Below are 22,660 nucleotides of genomic sequence, written 5' to 3' on the forward strand. Positions count from 1 at the left end.
GCTCCAAAGAAAAGGTAAAAATTGCACGGGGCGCCCTATTTGGTCGCCCCAATTTAACCTATACCCATTTTTTTTTAAAGTTTTAACTTGTATCCACTTTTTAAACAACTTCAGCCCCCTTACTCCTCCTTCCCCTCCTTCGTTTCCTTCTTCTTCTTCTTCTTATTTCTTCGTTAATTGTCTCTTTATTCTTAACATCGAATTATCTTCTTTCGATGTTGCAGGTTCTATTGACCGAATATAAGAGCATGCCTCCCCTATTTAAGGACACACGTAATGCTATCCAAGAGTTGACGATTGCACGTACTATGCTCCATCCTTTTTTATTTGATTTTATTTTACTTCTTTGCTTAATTGCTTTATGACTGACTTTTGAAACATTGATAGGAAGTACATAAAGTAATATGAAAGTTTATAAGATGGAACTGTGAAACAAATAATTAGAGATGAATATAGATGCTTACACATTTTCATGTGTGAGACAAGGGCAAATTAGAAAAACTTCAGCTCTAAAACTGAAGTTTGCCAGTTACAAAAACAAAAATTTCAGCAATTACAAACAAAACTTCAGCAAATAGAGAACAAAACTTCAGCTACTATGCTTAAGTTCAGCAATTACAAACAAAAACTTTAGCACACTTGTTACTTCAGTCTCGTCTACTAGAATGCTGAAGTTTTGCATGATTGTCTTTGCTACTTCAGCCCCGTATGCTGAAGTTACGCGAAAAAGTGGGTACGCTTGTAATTTTTTTTTATAAAGCGGACATAAGTTAAAACGTGACCCAAAAAACGGGTATAGATGGCAAAAAAAAGGTGTGCACCTGAAATCTCATAGAAAGGCCCAAGCAAACCTAGGCCCAGCAAAGCATATGGCGTGCGTAACACGCATAAAGGCGAATCTTAGCCCTTTCTTCTCCCGAATTCAATTCCTATTCTGATTTCCTTCCGTTTCTCTTTAAATTCTCCATCTACTCTCCAATCCGTACCAATTTCTGCTCATCAAAGATTCAAAGCTTTCAACTTGAACACTCAATCTCCATCGTCAATTCCGATCATAGTGTGTAGCTTTAACTCCTAGATCTTTCCAAAATAAAATGATATGTAGATAATTTCATACTATTCCTTTTTTTAATATTATTTATTTTTGTATTACACGGAGTTTACTTTTTAAAATTTGATAGAGTATTTGTATGTTAAGTGTAGGAATAAGTCTGAAATTTCGAGAACTTAGACTACGAAAGCTTAATTTATTTTAGAAGACAATTACTTTTTTGATAAGGATTTTAGAAGACAAATTATTGTGTATTATTTGTTGTATTTTAGCTGATATTACTTTTTTTTATATTTGTTAATTCTCAATTCTTTTCCTTCCTCTTGCTGATAGGTGAGTTGAAACAGTTGATTACTAGTTGTTGGACTTCGATTTCGCAATTATGGTAAGATTCTGTTCTTGCACTACTATTATTTGGTGATTTATATTTCATTTTTATTGGCCTTTGATGTATACTTGGCGTGGTTTTAATACAGTCCTTTTTTGGATAAAATTTAATAGGATTATGAATGAACTTTAGAATGTGTGAGATTTCGATTTTCTTAAGTTGAAAATTTGACTGATAGCTTTTGGGAGCTCAAAGTTGATGAATGGAACCAGTAAGAAAGTGAAGTTTTGTACTTTTGAGTTGTTAAGATTTGATGTATGCCGTGGTACAGTAGATTTTCTAGAGTCGGTGATTGTAGATTATATTTCACATACAGGAGGTTTATGGAGATAGTATGTGTTCACACAATCTCCTTCCAGAATCCACCTGAAGGAAGTAAAAGATAGCAAGTTGCCTATATAATTTATTTTACTACTGTTATGAATTCTGTCGCTTTATTTCAAACCCAAGTTTAGAGGTTTGGCTGTTTCGATTGTCCATATATAGGTCAAGTTAACTCAAAAGGACTTCTTATATGAGTTGGCTGGCTTGCAATTTGTGCTTGACAGTGACTGTCAGTGTCCGCCAAAACCATTAGAACCTATGTAGCAGCATATTTGGCAGAGACATACTAAACTGAGAAAGGCACATTTCTCAAAAGGATCTGCTTTATTGACATTGGTCTTCTGAACTCATCTTATCTCAGCTGATCGATTGATATGCCTAGCTTCAAATTAAGACTCTTCTAAAATGGTGCTTAATGGTGATGTTTTCCATGTTTGATGTTACATAGCCTGTTTGGCAAGCTTCTAAAATCGGCTTATTTTTAAAATTGCTTTTCAAAAAAGTACATTGGGTGAGAAACAGTTTGTGTTTGGCGAATTAATTTGAAAAACACTTGTGAGCAGCAATTAGTGTTTGACCAAGCTTTTAAAAAGTAATTCTAAGCGTCTCAAAAGTGCTTCTAAGTGTACTTTTCTCAAAAGTGTTTTTCAAAAAAGTGCTATTGGGAAGAATCTACCTTTTTCCTGCTTCTCAAAAACTGCTTTTGCTTCTGCTTCTACTCAAAAGCAATTTTTTCCCTTCTAAAAGCTTGGCGAAACGCGTTTAACTTTGGTAAACAAGCACTTTTAGCCAAAAAGAAGATTGGCTAAACAGGCTATTACTCTGTATCTTAGAATTGTTAAAGATCCATAATTGCCTATTTGAAATTTTTGTTATAGAGCAACTTTTACTCTTATTATTGTACTTATGCATTGGTTTGTTTAATATTTCAGTTTTTTGACGGGTATGGATATCATGGAACATCATTTGAGCAAACATACCGATGCTACCCAGCGTCATTCATTGATAAGGTTAGAAGGCTTTTAAAAAATGAATTTTCCCGTATTTTATTCTTCTATCGGTTTTTTTTATAAATTTTTCAGAAAGTCTACCATTTGTATCTTTACTCCCACCATAATTTTTGCTTTAGCATGACAATCATAAAGAGCTTTGAGGTCCTTGACATTTACTTTTGGTCTTGGAATATTATACTGTACCGAGGAAGAAAATAAAACTTCAAAACTTTCTTCCAACGTGCATTCAAAAATTTGAAGGGGGAATTGTTCATCAGTTCCAAGTTAGGGTTGCATGCTTGCATGCTAAAGAGGTCTTGTGTAACCTATTTGTATGTCTAGGTTGATGGAGATGTGAACCTTATATGCATAGTATGTATGATGAATTGCACCAACATCTGTAGTATCTCTCAACATTTAGTTTGGGTTATTTATTTATTTATATGAACATTGCTTCAATTCTTATTCTGTTTGTTCCCAACTGTGCAGCCGCAGATAGAGAATGGTGACAAAAGTAAGTATTGTTTGAGTAGTTTTAACTCTACCTGTTCATATATTAGTTGGATTATGATGTCTTATATTGCTCTTTCTTTATGATTTACAGTTATAATGCCTCCTTCTGCCCTTGATCGGCTAGGTCAGTTTCTTTTATTCTGGGTCTTACCTTCTACTTCATCTCCATGTTTAAAGACAGTTTATATCAATCGAAGCTGGTTCATTATTTCATTTCTTAATTTTGTTAAAAAGTGCGCGTAAATTTTGCAGCATCACTTCACATTGATTACCCAATGTTGTTTGAGCTTCGAAATGCTGCTACAGACCGTGTTTCTCACTGTGGGGTTCTGGAGTTTATTGCGGAAGAGGGCATGATATATATGCCTTACTGGGTAGATATTATTTGTGTAATCTTATATTTTGGGCGCAGTTCAATTGTCGATGTAAATGTGGACAAACTCATATGTTTTGTGATCTTGTAGATGATGGAGAATTTACTACTACAAGAAGGTGACACAGTAAGAGTAAAAAATGTAACTCTTCCCAAGGGAAAATATGTCAAGTTGCAACCACACACGAAGGATTTCTTGGATATTTCTAACCCGAAGGCCATGTGAGTATATTTGCTTTTACTTGGCTGTGCAACCCTTTCAGTTTTATACTCTTCTTTCAGAGCTCCGTGGCTCTGTATAATTTTAGTCTACTCTGTTAAGAGTCTGTACTTCCAGACTGCAAAGTTACTTTCTAGTTTCTTCACCAGTGGAAAACTGACCTCGTTATCAAAAAGTGATTTGCTCCAGTAAATTAGTATATAAGAATTACGCTAGCTAATTCCACATCTCCTTTGTTTCTGTATTAAGCTTCTTATAAGATGTTTTATTAGGCATAAGTCTTGTTCTAGAAGTGTTCACTTTACCAATGGAGTTCCACATCTATCCTTTTGGTACCAAGGAAAAACATTTTGGGCAGAGCTGAAAGTATTGTCTCTATGCCAACTAATGCGGGTTGGGAATGGGCAGTAGAGATCCAAAATAATGAACTGCTTACGGTTTTAACTTTTGATACGTCACATCTTTTGCAATATTAGCTTTTCTCATAAGTGACAGTGAAAGATAATGGTCGCATTAATGGTCGGAAGTTTTCTTTGGTTTGAGTAAAAATCAGAATTGAAATGAATGTTTATGAGGAAAAAACATGAGCTTTCTATTCCTTTGTTGTGTTTCACTTATAATGACTTCCTACATGTTGTATTGCCTCATGCACTCTCATCTCTCAATAGAATGCCACTAGCCCGACCTTTTCTAGTGCATTTATCACGTTTAATGCTCGCAATTGTCAGATGTTTCCTGGTGGAATAATATGCATCACAAAAGTAAATGATTGACAAGTCCAATTTATTTCAGTCGACTTATCAAGATAAAAATTTAAATTATTTAATTTCCCTCATTTTGCGTCTAAATGCATTACCTGTGCGGCAAGCAGTATTTGTTTGTTCAATTGCTTTTTTGTTCCTGTCTTTTGCAAAATACGCACACTTATCTAGGCTTCCAAGTTTTACGCCCTTTTTTTTGTTGCTGATGCAGCTTGGAGACGACACTGAGAAATTTTTCTTGCTTAACCACTGGAGATAGTATTATGGTGGCTTACAACAATAAAAAGTATTACATAGACATAGTTGAGTCGAAGCCCTCTAATGCAATAAGCATCATTGAGACAGACTGCGAAGTAGACTTTGCACCTCCTCTTGATTATAAAGAACCTGAAAGACCAGTTCCATCTCTTCCAAGCAAGACTCCAGCTGAAGGTGCACAATACATTCTGTAATTATAGTTGTGTTCTTCTCTGTCTTCTGTTTATACAATATAACATCTAAGCTCTTATTAGCTGAGGATGGGTCATTTCGGGAATGTTCAATATTCTCCCTCCTTGAACTATTTTTTGATATTGTAGTATCAAGTAATATTACTATGTTGGTTGACGTTTGTGTGGTATTCTATCAACATAAAACTCACAGTTCATGCCTTTTAGCTATTTATCTAAATGTAAAGCTAGTTAACTCTAACTACCTTATACAAACCTTCTGAAAAGAGATTGTACAAGTCAAATGGGATTGTCTAAGAGAATAAAGGAATATCTTCACTGATGGGATTGTCTAAGTTGAATAAAGGAATATCTTCACTGATTGTAGACTCCAGTTTCACTAATTTTGAGGTAGTAATATCTCCAGTAGGCATGGCTACTGTGAAAGCCAGAGAAATATATACGGCTTCAAGTTTGTTTGATCCACTTATGTTATTCACATTATAAATTTGACTGATCATTTCCTGGACTGGAAAACCTTTTTGGCTAATTGCCTTGGTGGATGTTACAAGGCTAAGTTAGCTTCTTACCCCTTATAAAGAATTGTAGACTATTGTTTGTTCCTGGTTATTTCTGTAGAATATTGATATCTCTTAACTTTCTACTAATAACTTAATGGTTTTTGATCATGCAGGTGAAGAGGCTGCCGCAGAGGAGGAGCCGAAATTCAACCCTTTTACTGGTTCAGCAAGACGATTGGATGGGAAACCTCTGAAACAGCAACCTCCACCTGTTTCCACATCTGGGTCTAAAGACAAGCGACCTGATATGGCAAATGCTACTGGACAGTCAGCTGCCGGTTCAAGCTCTCAAAGCTCCAATCGTCAGACACAGGGGAAGCTTGTCTTTGGGTCAAATGCAAACCGGAATCCAGATAAACAAAAGGTTTCTCATCTCCACATGCATAGATTTCATTATCACATGTTTATCTGTTCCTGGCCGTTGGCAAAGTACTAACTGCTGATTAAATATTTGGCTACTGATGTGTTTCAACGTGTTATAATTCCTCTATATCTGCAGGAACCCGTGAAGGAACCCGTGAAGGAGGAACCTCAAAAGAAAGAAGAGCCAAAGTTTCAAGCTTTCACTGGGAAGAAGTACTCCTTGAGGGGTTAACTGTAATATATTCATGTTATTTATCCTCTGTTTTCACATCATATCTGCTCAGTCAAATTACATGGACTATGCGATCAATGTATAATCAATCGACTTAGTTTTTGTTCCAAAGACAACTGATATACAGTTTCCATCTAAATCCCGGATTTCTGGGCTTTTAAACTCTCACATACTTTGTTTACAAGTGCTTATTATTTTGCATAAATGAACAGTTTATTTCAGTTATTCAGCCGAATCCTTGATAATGATGTTATGATTTGGAAGTCTGACCCCAAGTCCAAGTCTAGTAACTTACATTCGCGCCGTGAGAAGATGGATGCATGTAGTTTAGCCTTTTATTTTATTTTCGGGATAGTTTCACTCAAGTACAACTCACACACCTAACTTGCAACATAATAGCCTAGATATCACATTGCAAATCTATAGCCTAAAAATAATAGGCTAATTCCCGAAAAAACAGCTTATTTCACACAATCAACATATTATCTGAAGGTAAGAAATTCAAACACCTTTATGTGCAATTGTTAAAGCAATTCAACAGGATAAAAGAAAAACAAAAAATTGATAAATGAATTAGAATTCCTCCAACGTGTACAATTCTGTTTCATATAGCACATACACGAAAAAGAAGAAGAGAAGGAAGTGTCAAACTTCTGTAGAGACCTCTTACACGCTAACAATGTATATACATCCTTATAAACTGAAAAAAATATATATTTATACAACATTATACACAAATATACATATTTATACACAATTATACAATACTGTATAACTTGTATAAACATGTATAATAGTGTATAAGAGGTGTCTGTATACCCATATACACAATTATACACTATTATACAGTGTCGATACAACCTGCTACATAGTTATGATTTTCCAGAACTTCAAACTTCAAACTTCAGAATCTTCCAAAATTACCAGAACTTCAAACTTCAAAATCCTCCAAAATTAGTGGTTGTTTGTTGGTGCAAATCAAGTTTGAGAGCTATTTATTTTCAGATCTGTGTGTATTTTCATGTTTCTTTCAAAAATCTTCTTCGTTCTTCTGCTTGCCACCATGGACGATGGAGTCTTTCTTCGAGCCTTCTTCGAGCCATTAATGGCAGAATTGCGTAGGGGGTAAAGGAGGGGAATAGCGGGGGCTAATAGAGGATGAGGGATCTATGTGGGTTAGAGAGAAAGGAGTGAAAGGCGGTGAGAGAGAGAAGGGAATGAAGAAAGAAGAAAATAATAAAAACCCTAAAAGTATGTCTTTAATAGTGGGCTAAAGGCTGAAAAGTTTCTTTCAAGTTAGGGAGAAATTCAAAAATAGCCAGATTTACCACTGGTCGTTGAAAAATAGCCAAGTTTCAAAAGTCATCGAAATTTAGCCACTTTAAATCTGAGCGAAAACACTGTTCAAAATCAGGAAAAATACGCCCGCAAATTTTACNTATTTTTCTGTTCCAAAGCTCACATAACTTCGCTCCTTCTTTCTTCTTCTTGAATTTTTCTCTATGTGTGTGTGAATTTTGAAGCCCTTTGTTATTTCTGCGATTTTCTCTCTGCTTACTTGTTTCAAGGATTAAGCTCAGTTAATTTACTTAATTCTTTTTCCTCTACTTTTTCTTCCGAATCTATCCCTTTGTTTCTGTTTCGTGTTGTGTTTATTTTGTCATTTTCTGGCTATTTGTTTGTAGTACGAGCGTTGCGAGCAGGAAATGGAGAGAGGGGGTGAAAGAATCCTTAGCTAGAAGAGAAAGTTTGAGTTTTTCTGGTTTCCTAGATCTAGATTTTTGTGTATTTGAATATCCAGCATTGTTGGGCTTGAAGCTCAATTTTATTTTTGAAGATTTCTTGTTTGATTCAAAGTGGGTGCTGTTAAATATTGCTTATAGTACCTTATGGAAGTTCATACTGATTGGAGCTGATTTGAGGTGATTGAGATCGAAATTTTCAGTTGAAAATCGAAGAAGAACACAACTACAATATACCGCTACGGTATACAATATGTTGTAGGAGTATATAACTATACTGCAACACTATACTATTATAGTTTACAAAACAGTATACCGCTACAGTATACTAATATACTATAGGAGTATATAGTTATACTGCAACAGTATACTATTATAGTATACAATATATTGTTATGGTATATTGTAATAATATGCAAGATACTGTAACAATATGCTGTAATAGTATACAATATACTATAATAGTATACTTATTACCTGTAAATTCACTTGTCTTTTCCCTTTTAATTTGTTTTAAGCTTTTACCCAAGCGTGAGGGGCAAACTGAAAATGCAAAAAGAAAAATTAAAAAATAGTATGCTATATGATGTAACGGTATACTCTTACAATTAGATCCTTTTAGAATTTTTAATTTTTTTTTAAAACTAATATTATTTCAGTTTAATAATTGAATTAAAAATTTTCTACCTCTTTGCGTACAATTGTATACCCTGTTGGTATAGCTATATACTATACTGGTATCATATGTTAGTTAATATTGTTTTGGTTGTATTAACTACATTTAATTGGTACACAATTTGATTTTTCTTTAGTAATAATATAAAAAAAAAATAATAAAAAATAGTGAAAACAGTAAATGAAATTAGATTATGAAGAGAAAAAGAATATAAAAAATAGAATTAGAAAAGAAAAAAAGAAAAATATAAGAAGAAAACGAGAAAAAAAAGGAGAAAAGAAAAAAGAAAGGAAAGAAGCATAGAAATAAAAAAGAATTGGAAAATAAAGAAAAAATTCCCCACAAAACCTATTATGGGTAGAGAATGTAATTAGTTTATAGGTAGAAAAACAAATGGGTAGACAAGGGTAAATAGTTTTATTTTTGTAGGAAACTGTGTCAAAACTCCGTTGCCTGCTGCTTGCAGACTTGAAAATCTTTCGGTTGGCTTCTCTTCGACACATTCTCGTTCTTTCTCCATTATGGGAGCTTAAACTTGTACAGGGATTGTATCCGCTATTCCATTCAATCAATTTAAATTAAGGTGCAGAAACTGTTGGGATCGAAATAAATCAGACGATAAAAGAAAAATATACTAAACTAAGCATAATAGTTTATAATGGTTTGATCAATTGATCTACATATGATAAAATTAATATAAAAGAAGAAAACTATCTAGAGAAAAATCTCCCCCTAAACAAAACTCTTTAATGGCTACATTGTGGATATTTTTTTTTTTTTGTGCTTTTGTGAGAAGTAGAGATCCTTAATTTATAGATGTGCAAAACTTGTCTTCCAAGAAAAGGATAAGACATATTGAGGAGATTTAATCCTTTTAGGGTCTTATTCCATTCCTTCAAGAAAGAGAGTCCTAATAGATTAGAAATTCAGGGCAAAATTCTAACAATCTCCCCTTGGCCTGAATTTTCTTGACAAAGTTGTTTCACCTTCTTCACATAATCTTCGTCACTGCTGCTTGCCATGATTAAAAATCGATATAGGTTGAAAATCTTGGTATTGGTTAAAAGAAGCCCAAGTATTGGTTAAAAGGAGTCCACGTGTTAAGAATAAACATGGGGTAAAAGAAGCCCATGCATTAAAAAGAAGCGTGAGTTAAAACTGGCACTGGAACTCATGCGCTGCAAGTAGGCATGACTTAAAACTGGCATTGGTTAAAAGCGGCCAAAATATGGGTTCGAAGGAGTTTTTATTCCAATAAAGATGCAGCAGCAGGCGTTTTGAATACAATTGTGATTGTAAATTTATCTCCACATGTAGCATGCTGAATAAATCTTCATTATCGTCTTGATCTAAACACGCATTGAATCTGTCTTCAACCTCATTCAATCGTTGACTCTGAACCATTGGCTCTGATACCATTTGTTGGGATCGAAATAAATCAGACGATAAAAGAAAAATATACTAAACTAAGCATAATAGTTTATAATGGCTTGATCAATTGATCTACATATGATAAAATTAATATAAAAGAAGAAAACTATCTAGAGAAAAATCTCCCCCTAAACAAAACTCTTTAATGGCTACATTGTGGATATTTTTTTTTTTGTGCTTTTGTGAGAAGTAGAGATTCTTAATTTATAGATGTGCAAAACTTGTCTTCCAAGAAAAGGATAAGACATATTAAGGAGATTTAATCCTTTTAGGAGTCTTATTCCATTCCTTCAAGAAAGAGAGTCCTAATAGATTAGAAATTCAGGGCAAAATCCTAACAGAAACGTGCCCTCATCAAATTGAATGTCTATCCTTACCTCATTTGAAGATAGAAAAAGTGTTTTGTACTTTTAGAAATAACTTCAACTGATATATATAGCTTGAGTTGAAAATTCGAATTCAATTGCACTTAATCTGCAACTTTCAATATGAACTCGCCCTAGAGTTCTTGAAAAGTTAATTGTCAATGACTCAATTTATAATACGCATGGAGGACTTGCGTTGACCGGTATCAGGGGCGAAGCTATGTTGGTCCAAGGGTGGTCAACTCACCACCTTTCGCCGAAAAATTATACTACCTATAAGATAAACTATTCCTTGTTATTGATTAAAAATAGACTTTGAACATCCTTGCATAGCACACTGGCAAAGAGTGTTCAAAATTTGAACACCCTTATTGAATTTCCTGGCTTTGCCACCGACCGGTATGAAGGTGCGCATACTTTTCAAACGGGCTTGATGTTTACAAATTGAATTATGACTTACAAAAAAATGAGGAAAAAGTGATACGCCCAGACAAGGAAGAGAACAGTTATTTGTTTCTTCACTTTTCTCCCACGCCATTGAAATGCATTAACTCAATACTCTTTTGGACCCTATGAAGTTGACAACTTCAAGATGTATAGATAGAAAATTGGTTGATGATTGATGGTCTCATGACATGATTGCTTTCAGAGCATCTTTGATATATCGGTATTTGAATGGAAAACCCAACTCCTTGGCCCTCGTTGGAACCACCTTCTGCCCATCCAACACCTGAAATACACATTACTAGGCATTTGGACAATATTTGGTTGAAGTTAATGAAAAAAAAAAGTACTCCATTTGAAGCTGAACTCAAAAGGAATATCTGGAAGTTGAAGTTAAGTTGTAGCAAGATTACTAGAGGGAAGTATCAGACAAATAGGTAATAAGCTGAGGTTAGAAAACTCCTACCACAGATGCACCCTCTCCAAGGACAGCTTTGAGTGCAATTTCTGGTACTGGTAGCCATGAAGGTCGCCCTAAAACAGATCCCAGTTGTTCACACATTTCTGCCAGCCTAACAGGATTTGGCGCTGTTCCATTAATCACCCCTGCCATCGGATGACTTACTGTCAGTTTAACTACACTTAAATTTCAGTTAGTTGTTAATCTACATCAGCTTACTGTTCGTATAGAAATGCAAACACAGAAAAGGACCTACAGCAAGGAAAAAGGTCATCCTTTTCTGGTCGAACTTAAGTCAATGAGAACTCTACTGGAAGTTGCAAAGTTAATAATCAATGACCGTGTTAAGTAACTATAGGCAGGGGCGGAGCTAGTGCACGAGTTACGGGTTCGGACGAACCCAGTAACTTTTGTTCAAACCTTATATTTATTTTAAGAGATCTATTGAATATGTATAAATTACTAATTTAGAACCCACTAACTCAGGGGCGTACGCATAAGTTTTCGTAAGAGGCAGTGGCGGATGCACATAGCCACTTGTGGGTGCTTAAGCACCCATTAACTTTGACCATATTTAGTAATTTACATAGGCTATTGTACAAATATTTAGATAAATATTGAGTGAGCACCCATAAATAAATTCATTTTTCCTCTTCTTTTGGAGTCTTTATCAGCGAGCACCCATAATTTTAAAATCCTGGATCCGCCACTGGTAAGAGGTGTCGACATTTAAAGAAGTGAGCCAATAAATAAAACACTATAATGACATCCTATTTCATATTTAAAAAAAAAAACATAATTCAAGTACCCTATTACAACTCTCTCTTCAACGAGTTCTAAGTAATTGCATTTACAATAGACTCATTAGAAATACTTCTTTCTCTACTCTATGAATCATTAAAAGTATTTTGGCAGTGATATATACCAACGGAATGCTGTCGCAGATGGTTTAGTTATTGCTTTTTAGGGAAGAAGTTGTAGCTAGGATCAAGCCTTGCTGGCTTCTATTCCAGAATAATGCTGAAAATTTTAAAAAAATAAAATCAACCTAGCAGGGGTTCGAACTCTTGACTACCACCCGGAAATCTATTTATTGTTATTTTGTTTTACGTAGTTCTATTTTACATACATATTAATTAAAAAAAATTGTCGACGAAGCGGTGTCGGATGACACAGCTCAAATCAACGTGCCTCCGCCCCTTTACTAACTTAAACGATCTAGAATCCTGAACCCATAAATTTCAAATTCTGGCTTCGCCTCTGACTATAGTAACTTAGAGTTCCATAAAGGGTATATGACTGAAATCTACATACTATAGACGTCTGGAAATGAATTTACCTTTATAGGATGGATTGGATAGAGCTTCATATATTAGATCTACAAGGTCGTCCAAATGAATCCATGAAAACCTGCATAGTGAAGGCAGCAGAAATCTACAAAGTGAGAAGGGGGAAAATGTTGGCTGAAATTCAAACGTCTACAGGCTAATACAAATAAACATATAACTGATCCACATTAATGAGAAATACTTGTAATAAAAGCAAAATTAAAAGGCAATACCATTGGTTTCCAGACCCCAAAGGTCCCCCAGCAAACATCATGAAGATTGGGATCATTTTAGCTGCAGAGATCAAGAGAAAGGAAGATATGAAATATGTGAAACGATGATAAGCATCTGAAGATCATAGACATGCCATCTACTATCATTGGTGGATCCACGTTTAGCTGAAGGTTGGCATTGCTCTCTCCCGCTTTCCCCTCAAAATTTCAAAAAACCTTGTAGTAAACCCAAAAAACTAATACACAATTTATCAAATTTGCACCTGTCCCACCCAGAAGTGAATCCAAGATTTAAAATGGTACGCGTTCGACTTTTAAAGTTTTTAGGGATGAACTTATTATACTTATAAAACTATGGGTTAATGTCAGTTGACATTTTAGTGGGTCCCACCACCTCAAGTAAAAATTTAAAGGGAAAAGGGGAAAATGTTAAAAGAGGTTCCAGACATTAAACATCATAATCTAAAAGAGTTGCCCCCCTAGGTATCTAGTACCTTGGGTCTTTTTTATTAACTAGCTTCTGTTCACGTGTGTTGCACGTGTATCCATATTAATCAGTACAAAGCTTTTCAAAATTCGTAAACTGAATTAATAATTACATTTTTCTACATCAATGTTGAAGGTTAATTTAGTTTTTAAAGGGTTAATATTGAAGGACAAATGTAAAAACTCTAAGCAATGATAAGTTAATTTTATGGCAGATGCAAGAGAACTCTTCATACACTCTAAAATTTGATCTCAAAGATATGTGATACTTGAATAAAAAAATTGTATATACCTGGTTTCTCATTTCTCGAGAGTAACTAAAGGGATGCATTTGATTAGTGTACTATATATGTACATGTATTAAAAGTATTCATTCAGTGTCTACATCTTCAAGCATCATTATAATGGCTTTTATTATTACCCCTACGTATTTATTATAAGATGCTAGAGTACAAAATTGAATGTAAGTTTACTTTTTGGTACAAAAATATTACATAAATAGTGTTTAAGTAAAGGGTAAAAAGGTCATTTAGGTTTTGATGGGTATTTTAGTAATTTAATCTTACACTTTGGGCTTCACACTTATAATATAGTATGATATAATGATTTACATAACTGTAAAAGGAATATAAAACCTCTCTTAACAACAATGTTTATTCCCATATTTATAAGCTTTTATAGTGAATGACTGCAATACACCTATAACAACATTCGACGTTTAAATATTTTTGGGTGTTATAGACAAACATTATTAAAAATATAATCTTTTTTCACTTTTTAATGTATAATAGATAAGAAATTATTCAAATCTAAAATCTTGAAAGATGTGCATATTTCACTAATTAAGCATTAAAGCCATCTAATATATTATTAACAAAATTCATAACTAAATGTACAAAGATTTTAACTCTAAGGTACACATTTAGAAGCTACTAGAAAATCAAATTCCTTCAAGATATATGGAAGAACTCTGAAAAAGATATGTGCAAATCATCAAATCTCAAGCAATATACAAGATTGAAACTTTGTCAGGTGGAAAAGATTGTATGTGCAGATCTTCAAATATTAGACATTATGCATGATAGAACCTTTTATAAAATGGAATAAAATATACAAGTATATTTTTTAATCAAATTAAATAAAAATTTTAATTATGAAAGTATGTACTGACACAATAATTTTATTATAAATGGTGCATTAAAGTTTTAATAAATTTGATCAAATTAAATATTTAGGGTTATTATTGGTAATCTTAGAAATTTTACATGGCTGTTATAGAAGGGTAAATTTACAAAGAGCGTACTACTATAAAGATGGAAGTTGTTGTTATCGCTAAAAAGTTGTTATAAAGAGGTAAAACATAACATAAAAAATCGATTATAAGAAAAACATGACTTTTATTGTGAATGACTGTTATATAGGGATGTTGTCTGACCGTAGTCATGCATTATATTAGATGCATTGAAATGATGTTTTGTATGACAATAAAGAGCCATTGGATCCCAAAGGCCAACAAGAAATGCACCAAAGTGAAAGCCAGTGAAAGAAAAGAAACATAGCACCCTTGAAATATTTGACTAAAAATCGTATGCCGACTTCAACTATGCGAGAAGATTTTCATAATGACCTTCTCTTAGGAAGAAAAATGTACCACGATTTTCTTGTTGTCCCTTCGTTAAAAAATAAATTCTTTTTCAAACCTGAATAAATGTTCCTTCTTTTTGGTGTGTGAAATTTTTTATTAACTTGATCCGTGTTGTACAATTTTTCAAAATGCAAAATCATTTCCATCTTTTTTGGATTTTAATTATCTAAGTTTTATTTTCTAAAAGATGAATCAATAACAAATTTTACTTCGCTATAGATAGTTAAGATCAACTCACTCCCAATCTCTAAATTTTATGTCACCTCATGAATAAATGCATAAATCGGCACCAGCTCATGCACACTGTAAGTTGCACCCACCCCAACCCCAATAAAAGAAGAATAAACAAAACCGATTTCTATTTACAAACTGCTAATCTTGAGAGGTCTGCTCAGCTGTAACCTACTTCTATTACAACATAACCTAATGAGTGTTACTTCGGTCTCCAATCCAATCTAGTGTTTATGTCAAATCTGTTGCTACTTTAATTGCTATCAACTACATTGTGCTGCCACAAATGGGGAACCTTTAATGTAAAGAGGAATAAAATTTCCAAAATTTGTTTTCAATCACAATTGTAACAATCAAGAGCAACAATGTAGAAATGGGATATAAATAAAAGCGCATACCTAATTTATTATTTATCAAAACAAAATGAAAAGAATAAAAAAGAAAGCATACCTAAAGCACCACCATCTTTTCCAAGGACAACACCAATGCGAATTAGAGCAAGCCTGACATCTTTATTGACTTTGAGTGCAGCTCCCTCCCATTCTCTACAAACCTAAAAGAAATCAAGATACCGGAAATTAGATTCTAAATTAAACATGAGAACCAAAAATATTTAACATACTCTATATGTATGCAACTGTTAAAACCCATCAGATTTACCTCAGCTAAGTAGTCATTTCCAGACGGACTTTGCTCATCAAACACTCGAGTCTCACTGGTTCCTGAGTACGGAAATCAGGTGGATTTATCATGGAGATGGAATGCACATAAGAATTCGATTATCACTATAAAGCATTAAGAAGATAAGCGGCTGAAAGCCTTGGCGTGCTCCATAAACATACATATATTTTGAGATACTATGGGAATGCTAGCATGCTTACAAGTTCTAGTTTGGAAGTTCTTTGGGAGCCAATAAAACAACACAACAATATATGAACAGTATAACAAAGTGATACATGAACTTGGTCTCCATACCATAATAACCAACTGCTGATGCACTTATTAAAACTTTGGGGCGATCATCATCCTGTGAATTATTGATTAAATCCACAACCTACAGGGTCAACAGAGATTTCTCAAATTCCTGTCAATATCTTCTGCTGTTATAGATAAATCCTTAAAATGAATTGACCTCTTTCACTATGCTATTTCGCATGAAGCTAACAGAGAAGAGGAGACCTTGGAGGTTACTCTAATCCTGCTTTGCTTGATCTCTTTCTTGATCTGCAGCGATACATTGAAAAGTTAATATATGTATCTTACATTGCAGAATGAACTACTGATCATTCGTCGGAAGGGAAACATACAATACAAAAAGGTCAAAATCTTAAATATTCGGATGAAGATATTAAGTAAGAATGCATCTATCCATAGGGATGTATATAACTTGTCTTCCTTAAATATCTTGGAAAAGGAAACAAAAAAGAATAGGAGAGATAGAGAATACAAGGCCATCAAATGATCTCCAAATACCTCAGGGGACCATCTAGTACTAATGGGCATTCCAGCCAAATTTACAACAGCTGTTGAACCTTCAATGCAGTTTCTCCACTCTGGCTCCTCAGCAATTACAAGTCCTGGAAAATCTTTAACTGCACATTTCCACAAGAATATGAAGAGGTCAAATGTTAAAAGTTGGAAGCACAACTGGAAAAACACAAACAAAATACAGTTTCAATGACTGCTGACAACATCTTGTTTACATAAGATCAAATAAAAGAAGGTCGTAGGACAAAGGAGTAGCAAAAGCGCCTACACTTCATTAAGAAGCAAAAATAATAAAAAGTTAGGTGACCAGTGAGCTTGTGACATTCCTTTAGGCTAGAACGATTCTACTTATAAAACAGTCTAAGCTTTCCGACACTATTGCTATCATTTTCCACAGAAGAGAGAGTAATGCTGAAGTACAGTGGGTGAATCAAAACAATCATTACCTTCTTACCCGGAAATAATGATTGTGCTTTGGATCTTGACCTTGTTAACACTCGAATCTGATGCTTATCTGCATTTAAGACAAGAAGTAAGGACTAGTTAAGCTTAATTAATGACGTGCATATTCTACAATAGCAGTTATGTGACCCATCGTTGGGAAAAATCAAATCTTATGGTATGTTCAATTCAGAACAGCGTCATGTATGACAATGTCTCTTATATAGAAGTGTTACTCAGCAGCAACCCAATAACCAAAATATTAATTTAAATTTTTAACCAGCTTCAATTAGTTTAGCAGACACATTTGGTACTTGAACTATTTCATCAGCAAAAAAAAAAAAAAAAGGACATGCCAAGACTTATGAACCTGCCCATAATGGTGTAAGTCAATAGCAAACAAGGAATATGCCTTTCTACTTAAAAAATTCTCGCCCAATGCTGAGCGCAGACTCATAATCAAGTTCTACAGTCATGGTAAAGAACCATATAAACTGGGCAGAACCATGAGCAGTATAATGAAGGCAGCACGTGCGTGCACATCCTCAGCCTACAGACCGAGGAATACACACACACACATTTCCTAAATGCTTACAAATACTTCCTCCGCTCAAATTTGTTGGCACTCTTTCCTCATTCAATCGTCCTAAATCGATCTGTATCTACATTTAGTGACTAGTTACTTTTACATTCCCATTTTGCAATTGACTTTTGACTTATTGTAGGTCCAATTAATTGGTGTTTTTGGTACTTGATGCATATCTATTCAAGAGTCTTTTGTTTTATTAGACTCCATATATATAATATCCAATCAAACATTGCGACGCAAATGGGGTCGTAGTGGGGGGAATACCTGCTTGCAATCTTTGCACCAATCTTTTCCCAATAAATCCAGTAGCTCCAGTAATTGATACAACCATCTGACTTTCCTGAACCAGTAAAGAAAAGTATATTTCATCTCAACAAAGTTAAGCACTGCTACATAAGTAACTAGGTAGATAATTTGGCAGCAGAAATCATCACAAGCACCAAAAATTTCAAAATACAAATATTTGAACAATGTGGAATGAGCAATACCTTCTGAGACTCAATGTTTCCATTCACACACCAAACTCTGAATCTTTTAGACCCACCTCCTACCTATTTTCAATGAAAAATAAAACAGATGAATGATTTAAGGCTGCTTGCTACTACAAATGTCAAAAATACTATTTTTTTTTTTATATATAAAATGAGGAATAAAGTGGGGGGAATGCATACAAAGAGAGTTTGAGGGAGTTGAAGGGTAGAGGAGATGGAATTTGTCCATGCAAATGCAGTAGTAGCAGCTGGTACTCTGCATAGCTCCATTGGAATTTTGAATTAACTGTTACTCCAATTGGGTGTTCTTGATAATGAATGTGCTTTCTATAGTACGCTTTGTGATTAAGTAAATTGGTTTTGGGCAAATTTGAGGATGATGTTCGTGTAGGAATTGGAGCCACAGCTAACCCATCACTCCTTTCCACCCTCTCTTTGTTTTATTATCTTTCAAACATATTGATTTCAAATGCATTTTTTTTCTCCATTTCTTTACTCTTAAATATTACTCCTTACTTTTCTAAAAGATGGATACTATTAGTTCTAATTAATCTGTACAAAAAAATTGACATATTCCTACAATTTTTTAAAAGCTTTATAGCTAAACAAATATATTAATATATTTGACACCACAAATTTTAAAATTCTTTCTCTTTTTATTAAACTTTACATCAATTCAAACTATGACTTTAAATGGAGAGAGTATAATTTTATAATCTGCTCTATCGAAAGGTAACTAAGTTGATAATAAAAGACTATTTTACCATAATGAAATATTATAAATTTGACTATAGTGAAACCAAATTGATATACATTAATTTATACGTTGAGTTTTGGTATAAATTGTTTTTTGTTTTTGTTTTTGCTAATGGTATAAATTGTTTACATATTCACTGATCGTCTGGACTTTGACAGAAATTTCACCAATACATTTTTGCTTCAAAATTGATCCAAATCATATTTAATTTTACATCCAACCTTCTAATAACAATCCCAAAAAATTTTAACTGTTAAATTTAACTAATATCTTCAAAGAGTCGATAGACCCACTTCTTCGAACAATCAAACTCAACAAAATCGAAAAATGAACCAACTGTATTGGTCAAAATTTGGCTAAGACTTATTAGCTGCAAATGGACATGATCGAAGAATAAGCCTACCACAGTGTGAGGGTGAGGAGCCGCCTTAAAAAAGATTAGGGCCGAGGTCAAGCAAAGGGTGTGTGAATAACGGTAGGATAAGATAAATTAAAAAGAAGGAATATTCCACTGAATATTCCTCCAACTGTACTTTTTTAGGGTTTTTAAGAATATCCCCTATAAATAGGAAGAGATAAAGAACAAAAAGGGGAACTTCACTTTTGATAAGATCACATTGTAAAGAGTTGACTGGGGAGAATATACAAAAGCTTATTCACTGATTTCATTACTCGTTTTACGTTATTCATTCACAAGATCCAAAGATTCCTTATCCATCTTCATTGTTTATCACCCCACGTTGTTGCTAGGGAGGAAAATTATCCAAGTCACCTAATATTTGGGTGATAAATTCCTTCTTATTACGTTTATTGCCATTATCTACATTTATTGCATGATTCTATCATTACATTCATTGACAATCATTGGTCATATACTTGATATTTAATATTCTTGAACACGACCTCATCCTACGGATATCCTCACAATCTCAGATCTAGAATTTATTACGTTTAACTAGGATTCACCCTGTATTTTCTCATTAATTAGTTTAACAAAAAGCTTAACACTTTTTGGTCAGACAATTTTGGTGCCGTCTTTGGGGACTTTCTAGTTAAAATTTTAGTTCCTTCTAGATAAAAAAAACAACAACATCATCCATCTTTTTCTCGTTTGCACGAACTAACAATGGCAAGAAAAGGAGATGAAAGACTGAAAGCAGTAGTAGAAATCACTGCCAACCTCTTGAACACCATCAACGAGGTTGACAGAGAAGGCGAGGAGAATGCGACGCCGAGTGCTACAACCAGGCGAAGCGACTCACCTCCCCCTCATGGAAGTGTAACCGCTTCACGCGAAAGGGGAGACTCCATGTCCACAACTGAGGAAGCGCCACCAGCAATCAAAAAACTACTGGAGACGTGGCTGACAAGCACTCTAAGCAACATACTCGACAAACCCGTACAAAGGGCGAATAGAAACGCCATACAAGTGGATACCATAGCAAACACTAACGAGCAACCAACTCCACCAATAGGTAACACTCACACCGCTGTTGACAGGTAACGACGCACTTGCGGCCATCCTAAAGAAAATGGAAGAAATGGAGAACGAGAATAAAGCGTTCCGCGACCAGATGAGAGAACACCAAGAAAGGGTTGATAAGATACCGGACACCCCAAAACTGCTATCAAAACGAGATGTCGGTAGGTTTATCGAACAACCGTACAGCGAGGAAGCATCCCCACATTCCATACCCAAGACCTTCAAAATGCCACCATATTTGAAGATATACGACGGCACAACAGACCCCGAAGATCACATCATTCATTACGTGACAACAGTAAAAGGCAACAACCTCTCAAAGGAGCAGGTACCATCAGTGTTGCTAAAGAAGTTTGGCGAAACCCTAATGTGGGGAGCCTTAACATGGTACTCACACTTACCAGCACGTCCAATAACAACGTCCGAGGAAATGGCCGACAAGTTTGTCACCGCCCATGCCGGAGCTAAGAAGGCGGAGTCCAGGGTGAATGATATATTCGCCGTCAGGCAAACACCAGGCGAGGGACTTAGAGACTTCCTCACTCGATTTAACAGAGTAAGAATGAGCTTGTCAAACGTATCAGAAAGGACGGTGGTGGCATTTTTCCAAAATGGGTTAAACAGGAATGGGTTGAGGGCGATCAGAAAATTGTTAAGCAGACTCATGAAATACCCTCCCACCACTTGGGAAGAAATCCACAACGCCTATTGCACCGAGGTGAGAGCAGACGAGGATAACCTCAACGGTCCAATCCAACGGCTAACGTCAGTCCAAACGGAGTCGAGGAAAGATCGCCGTAATGATGGCCGAATAAGTTCATTGTTAGCATTGGTCACCACGGTCATACCACCCTTCTTCGGCACACATTGCACCGGAGAAGTCCATGAGCTGTCAGAGATAGGATATACCACGCCGGCATCTAACCACTTGATAACCTCTTTTTTCACCACTTCTTGCATCGCCTCATTGAGCCTCCTTTGATGTTCCAGGGAGGGTTTTGAATCATCTTCTAGAATAATCTTGTGCATACAGAATGCGGGGCTTATACCCCGAATATCAGCTAGAGTCCATCCAATTGCCTTTTTCTGCTTTTTGAGCACCGCCAATGTGGAATCTACCTGCATGTTAGTAAGACAAGAGGACAGAATAACTGGTAAAGTTGAATTAGAGCCCAAGAATTCATACCTGAGGTGTGGAGGTAATGGCTTCAATCCAACACCGGGGGTTCCTCAATTGAAGGCTTTGTAGGAGGAGTTTTTCTATTTTCAAGGTCCAAGGATAGCTTCCTAGGCTCATAAGAATAAGAGCCCATTCCATGCAAAACATTCACGCACTCCACTCGACCCGCATCATCATTGACATCCAAATTCAACAATACGACCTCCAAAGGGTCCTCAACATTGATCATTGCACTAGTATCATCAATTATCACAGCCGTGACTAAATCCACAAATGAGCACACTTCGGTACAATTGGGCTGCTTCATTGACTTGCACACATGAAAAACAACCTTTTCATCACCCACCCTGAAAGTGAGTTCCCCTGCTTCCACATCCACTAGAGCCTTCCCCATAGCAAGGAAAGGTCTCCCTAATATGATCGGGACCTCATGATCTACCTCACAATCCAAGATTACAAAATCAGCTGGCAAGATAAATTTGTCCACCCGGACGAGCACATCACTAACAATACCCAATGGTCGCTTCATAGATCGGTCTGCCATTTGCAATCGCATGGAAGTTGGCCTCGGAGGCCCAATACCCAAAGTCTTGAAAACTGAGTAGGGCATTAAGTTGATGCTTGCCCCAAGATCACATAAGGCTTTAGCAAAGTCTGCACTCCCTATAGTGCAGGGGATAGTGAAAGCACCGGGATCCTCTAATTTCGGAGCCATTGAATGTACTATAGCACTAACTTGGTGGGTCATCTTGATAGTTTCACAGTCCATGGATCTTTTCTTTGTCACCAAATCTTTCATGAATTTAGCATAACCGGGCATTTGCTCCAAAGCCTCCACCAAAGGCACGTTGATGGATAAGCTCTTCATCATGTCAATGAACTTTTTGAATTGATTCTCACTTTTCTGCTTGGCTAGCCTCTGAGGATAAGGGGGAGGTGGCCTAGGCAAAGGTGCATTGGCTTT

General features: G+C 35.3%; 2 protein-coding genes across 2 annotated transcripts; one reads left to right on the forward strand and one right to left on the reverse strand.

Moving 5' to 3' along the window:
* On the forward strand, window positions 889-6,451 carry LOC109223533 (ubiquitin fusion degradation protein 1 homolog). Its single transcript, XM_019387895.1, has 10 exons — window positions 889-1,057; window positions 1,385-1,436; window positions 2,696-2,773; window positions 3,245-3,269; window positions 3,360-3,392; window positions 3,521-3,642; window positions 3,733-3,863; window positions 4,834-5,054; window positions 5,745-5,995; window positions 6,131-6,451. The coding sequence occupies exons 2-10, from the start codon at window positions 1,434-1,436 to the stop codon at window positions 6,224-6,226; spliced, it is 960 nt and encodes a 319-aa protein (XP_019243440.1). The 5' UTR covers window positions 889-1,057; window positions 1,385-1,433; the 3' UTR covers window positions 6,227-6,451.
* On the reverse strand, window positions 10,763-18,730 carry LOC109223534 (epimerase family protein SDR39U1 homolog, chloroplastic). Its single transcript, XM_019387896.1, has 13 exons — window positions 18,457-18,730; window positions 18,274-18,336; window positions 18,050-18,125; window positions 17,210-17,269; window positions 16,741-16,859; window positions 16,447-16,491; window positions 16,243-16,321; window positions 15,928-15,989; window positions 15,718-15,820; window positions 12,906-12,966; window positions 12,684-12,754; window positions 11,351-11,490; window positions 10,763-11,170 (listed from the first exon to the last, which is right to left on the reverse strand). The coding sequence occupies exons 1-13, from the start codon at window positions 18,544-18,546 to the stop codon at window positions 11,069-11,071; spliced, it is 1,071 nt and encodes a 356-aa protein (XP_019243441.1). The 5' UTR covers window positions 18,547-18,730; the 3' UTR covers window positions 10,763-11,068.

Source organism: Nicotiana attenuata, chromosome 3 (genome assembly GCF_001879085.1).
Source record: "Nicotiana attenuata strain UT chromosome 3, NIATTr2, whole genome shotgun sequence".
NCBI classification, from domain to species: Eukaryota; Viridiplantae; Streptophyta; class Magnoliopsida; order Solanales; family Solanaceae; genus Nicotiana; species Nicotiana attenuata.

Bases quoted from the DNA above. Each gene is read 5' to 3' on its own strand.
- LOC109223533 (XM_019387895.1), top strand. The intron at 2,774-3,244 runs GTTAGAAGGCTT...CCAACTGTGCAG, and splicing joins CAGCGTCATTCATTGATAAG to CCGCAGATAGAGAATGGTGA. The intron at 3,270-3,359 runs GTAAGTATTGTT...TATGATTTACAG, and splicing joins GATAGAGAATGGTGACAAAA to TTATAATGCCTCCTTCTGCC.
- LOC109223534 (XM_019387896.1), bottom strand. From the start codon at position 18,546: ATGGAGCTATGCAGAGTACCAGCTGCTACTACTGCATTTGCATGGACA. The intron at 18,337-18,456 runs GTATGCATTCCC...CATTGAAAATAG, and splicing joins AACTCCCTCAAACTCTCTTT to GTAGGAGGTGGGTCTAAAAG. The intron at 12,755-12,905 runs GTATTGCCTTTT...TTCACTATGCAG, and splicing joins TTGGGGTCTGGAAACCAATG to GTTTTCATGGATTCATTTGG.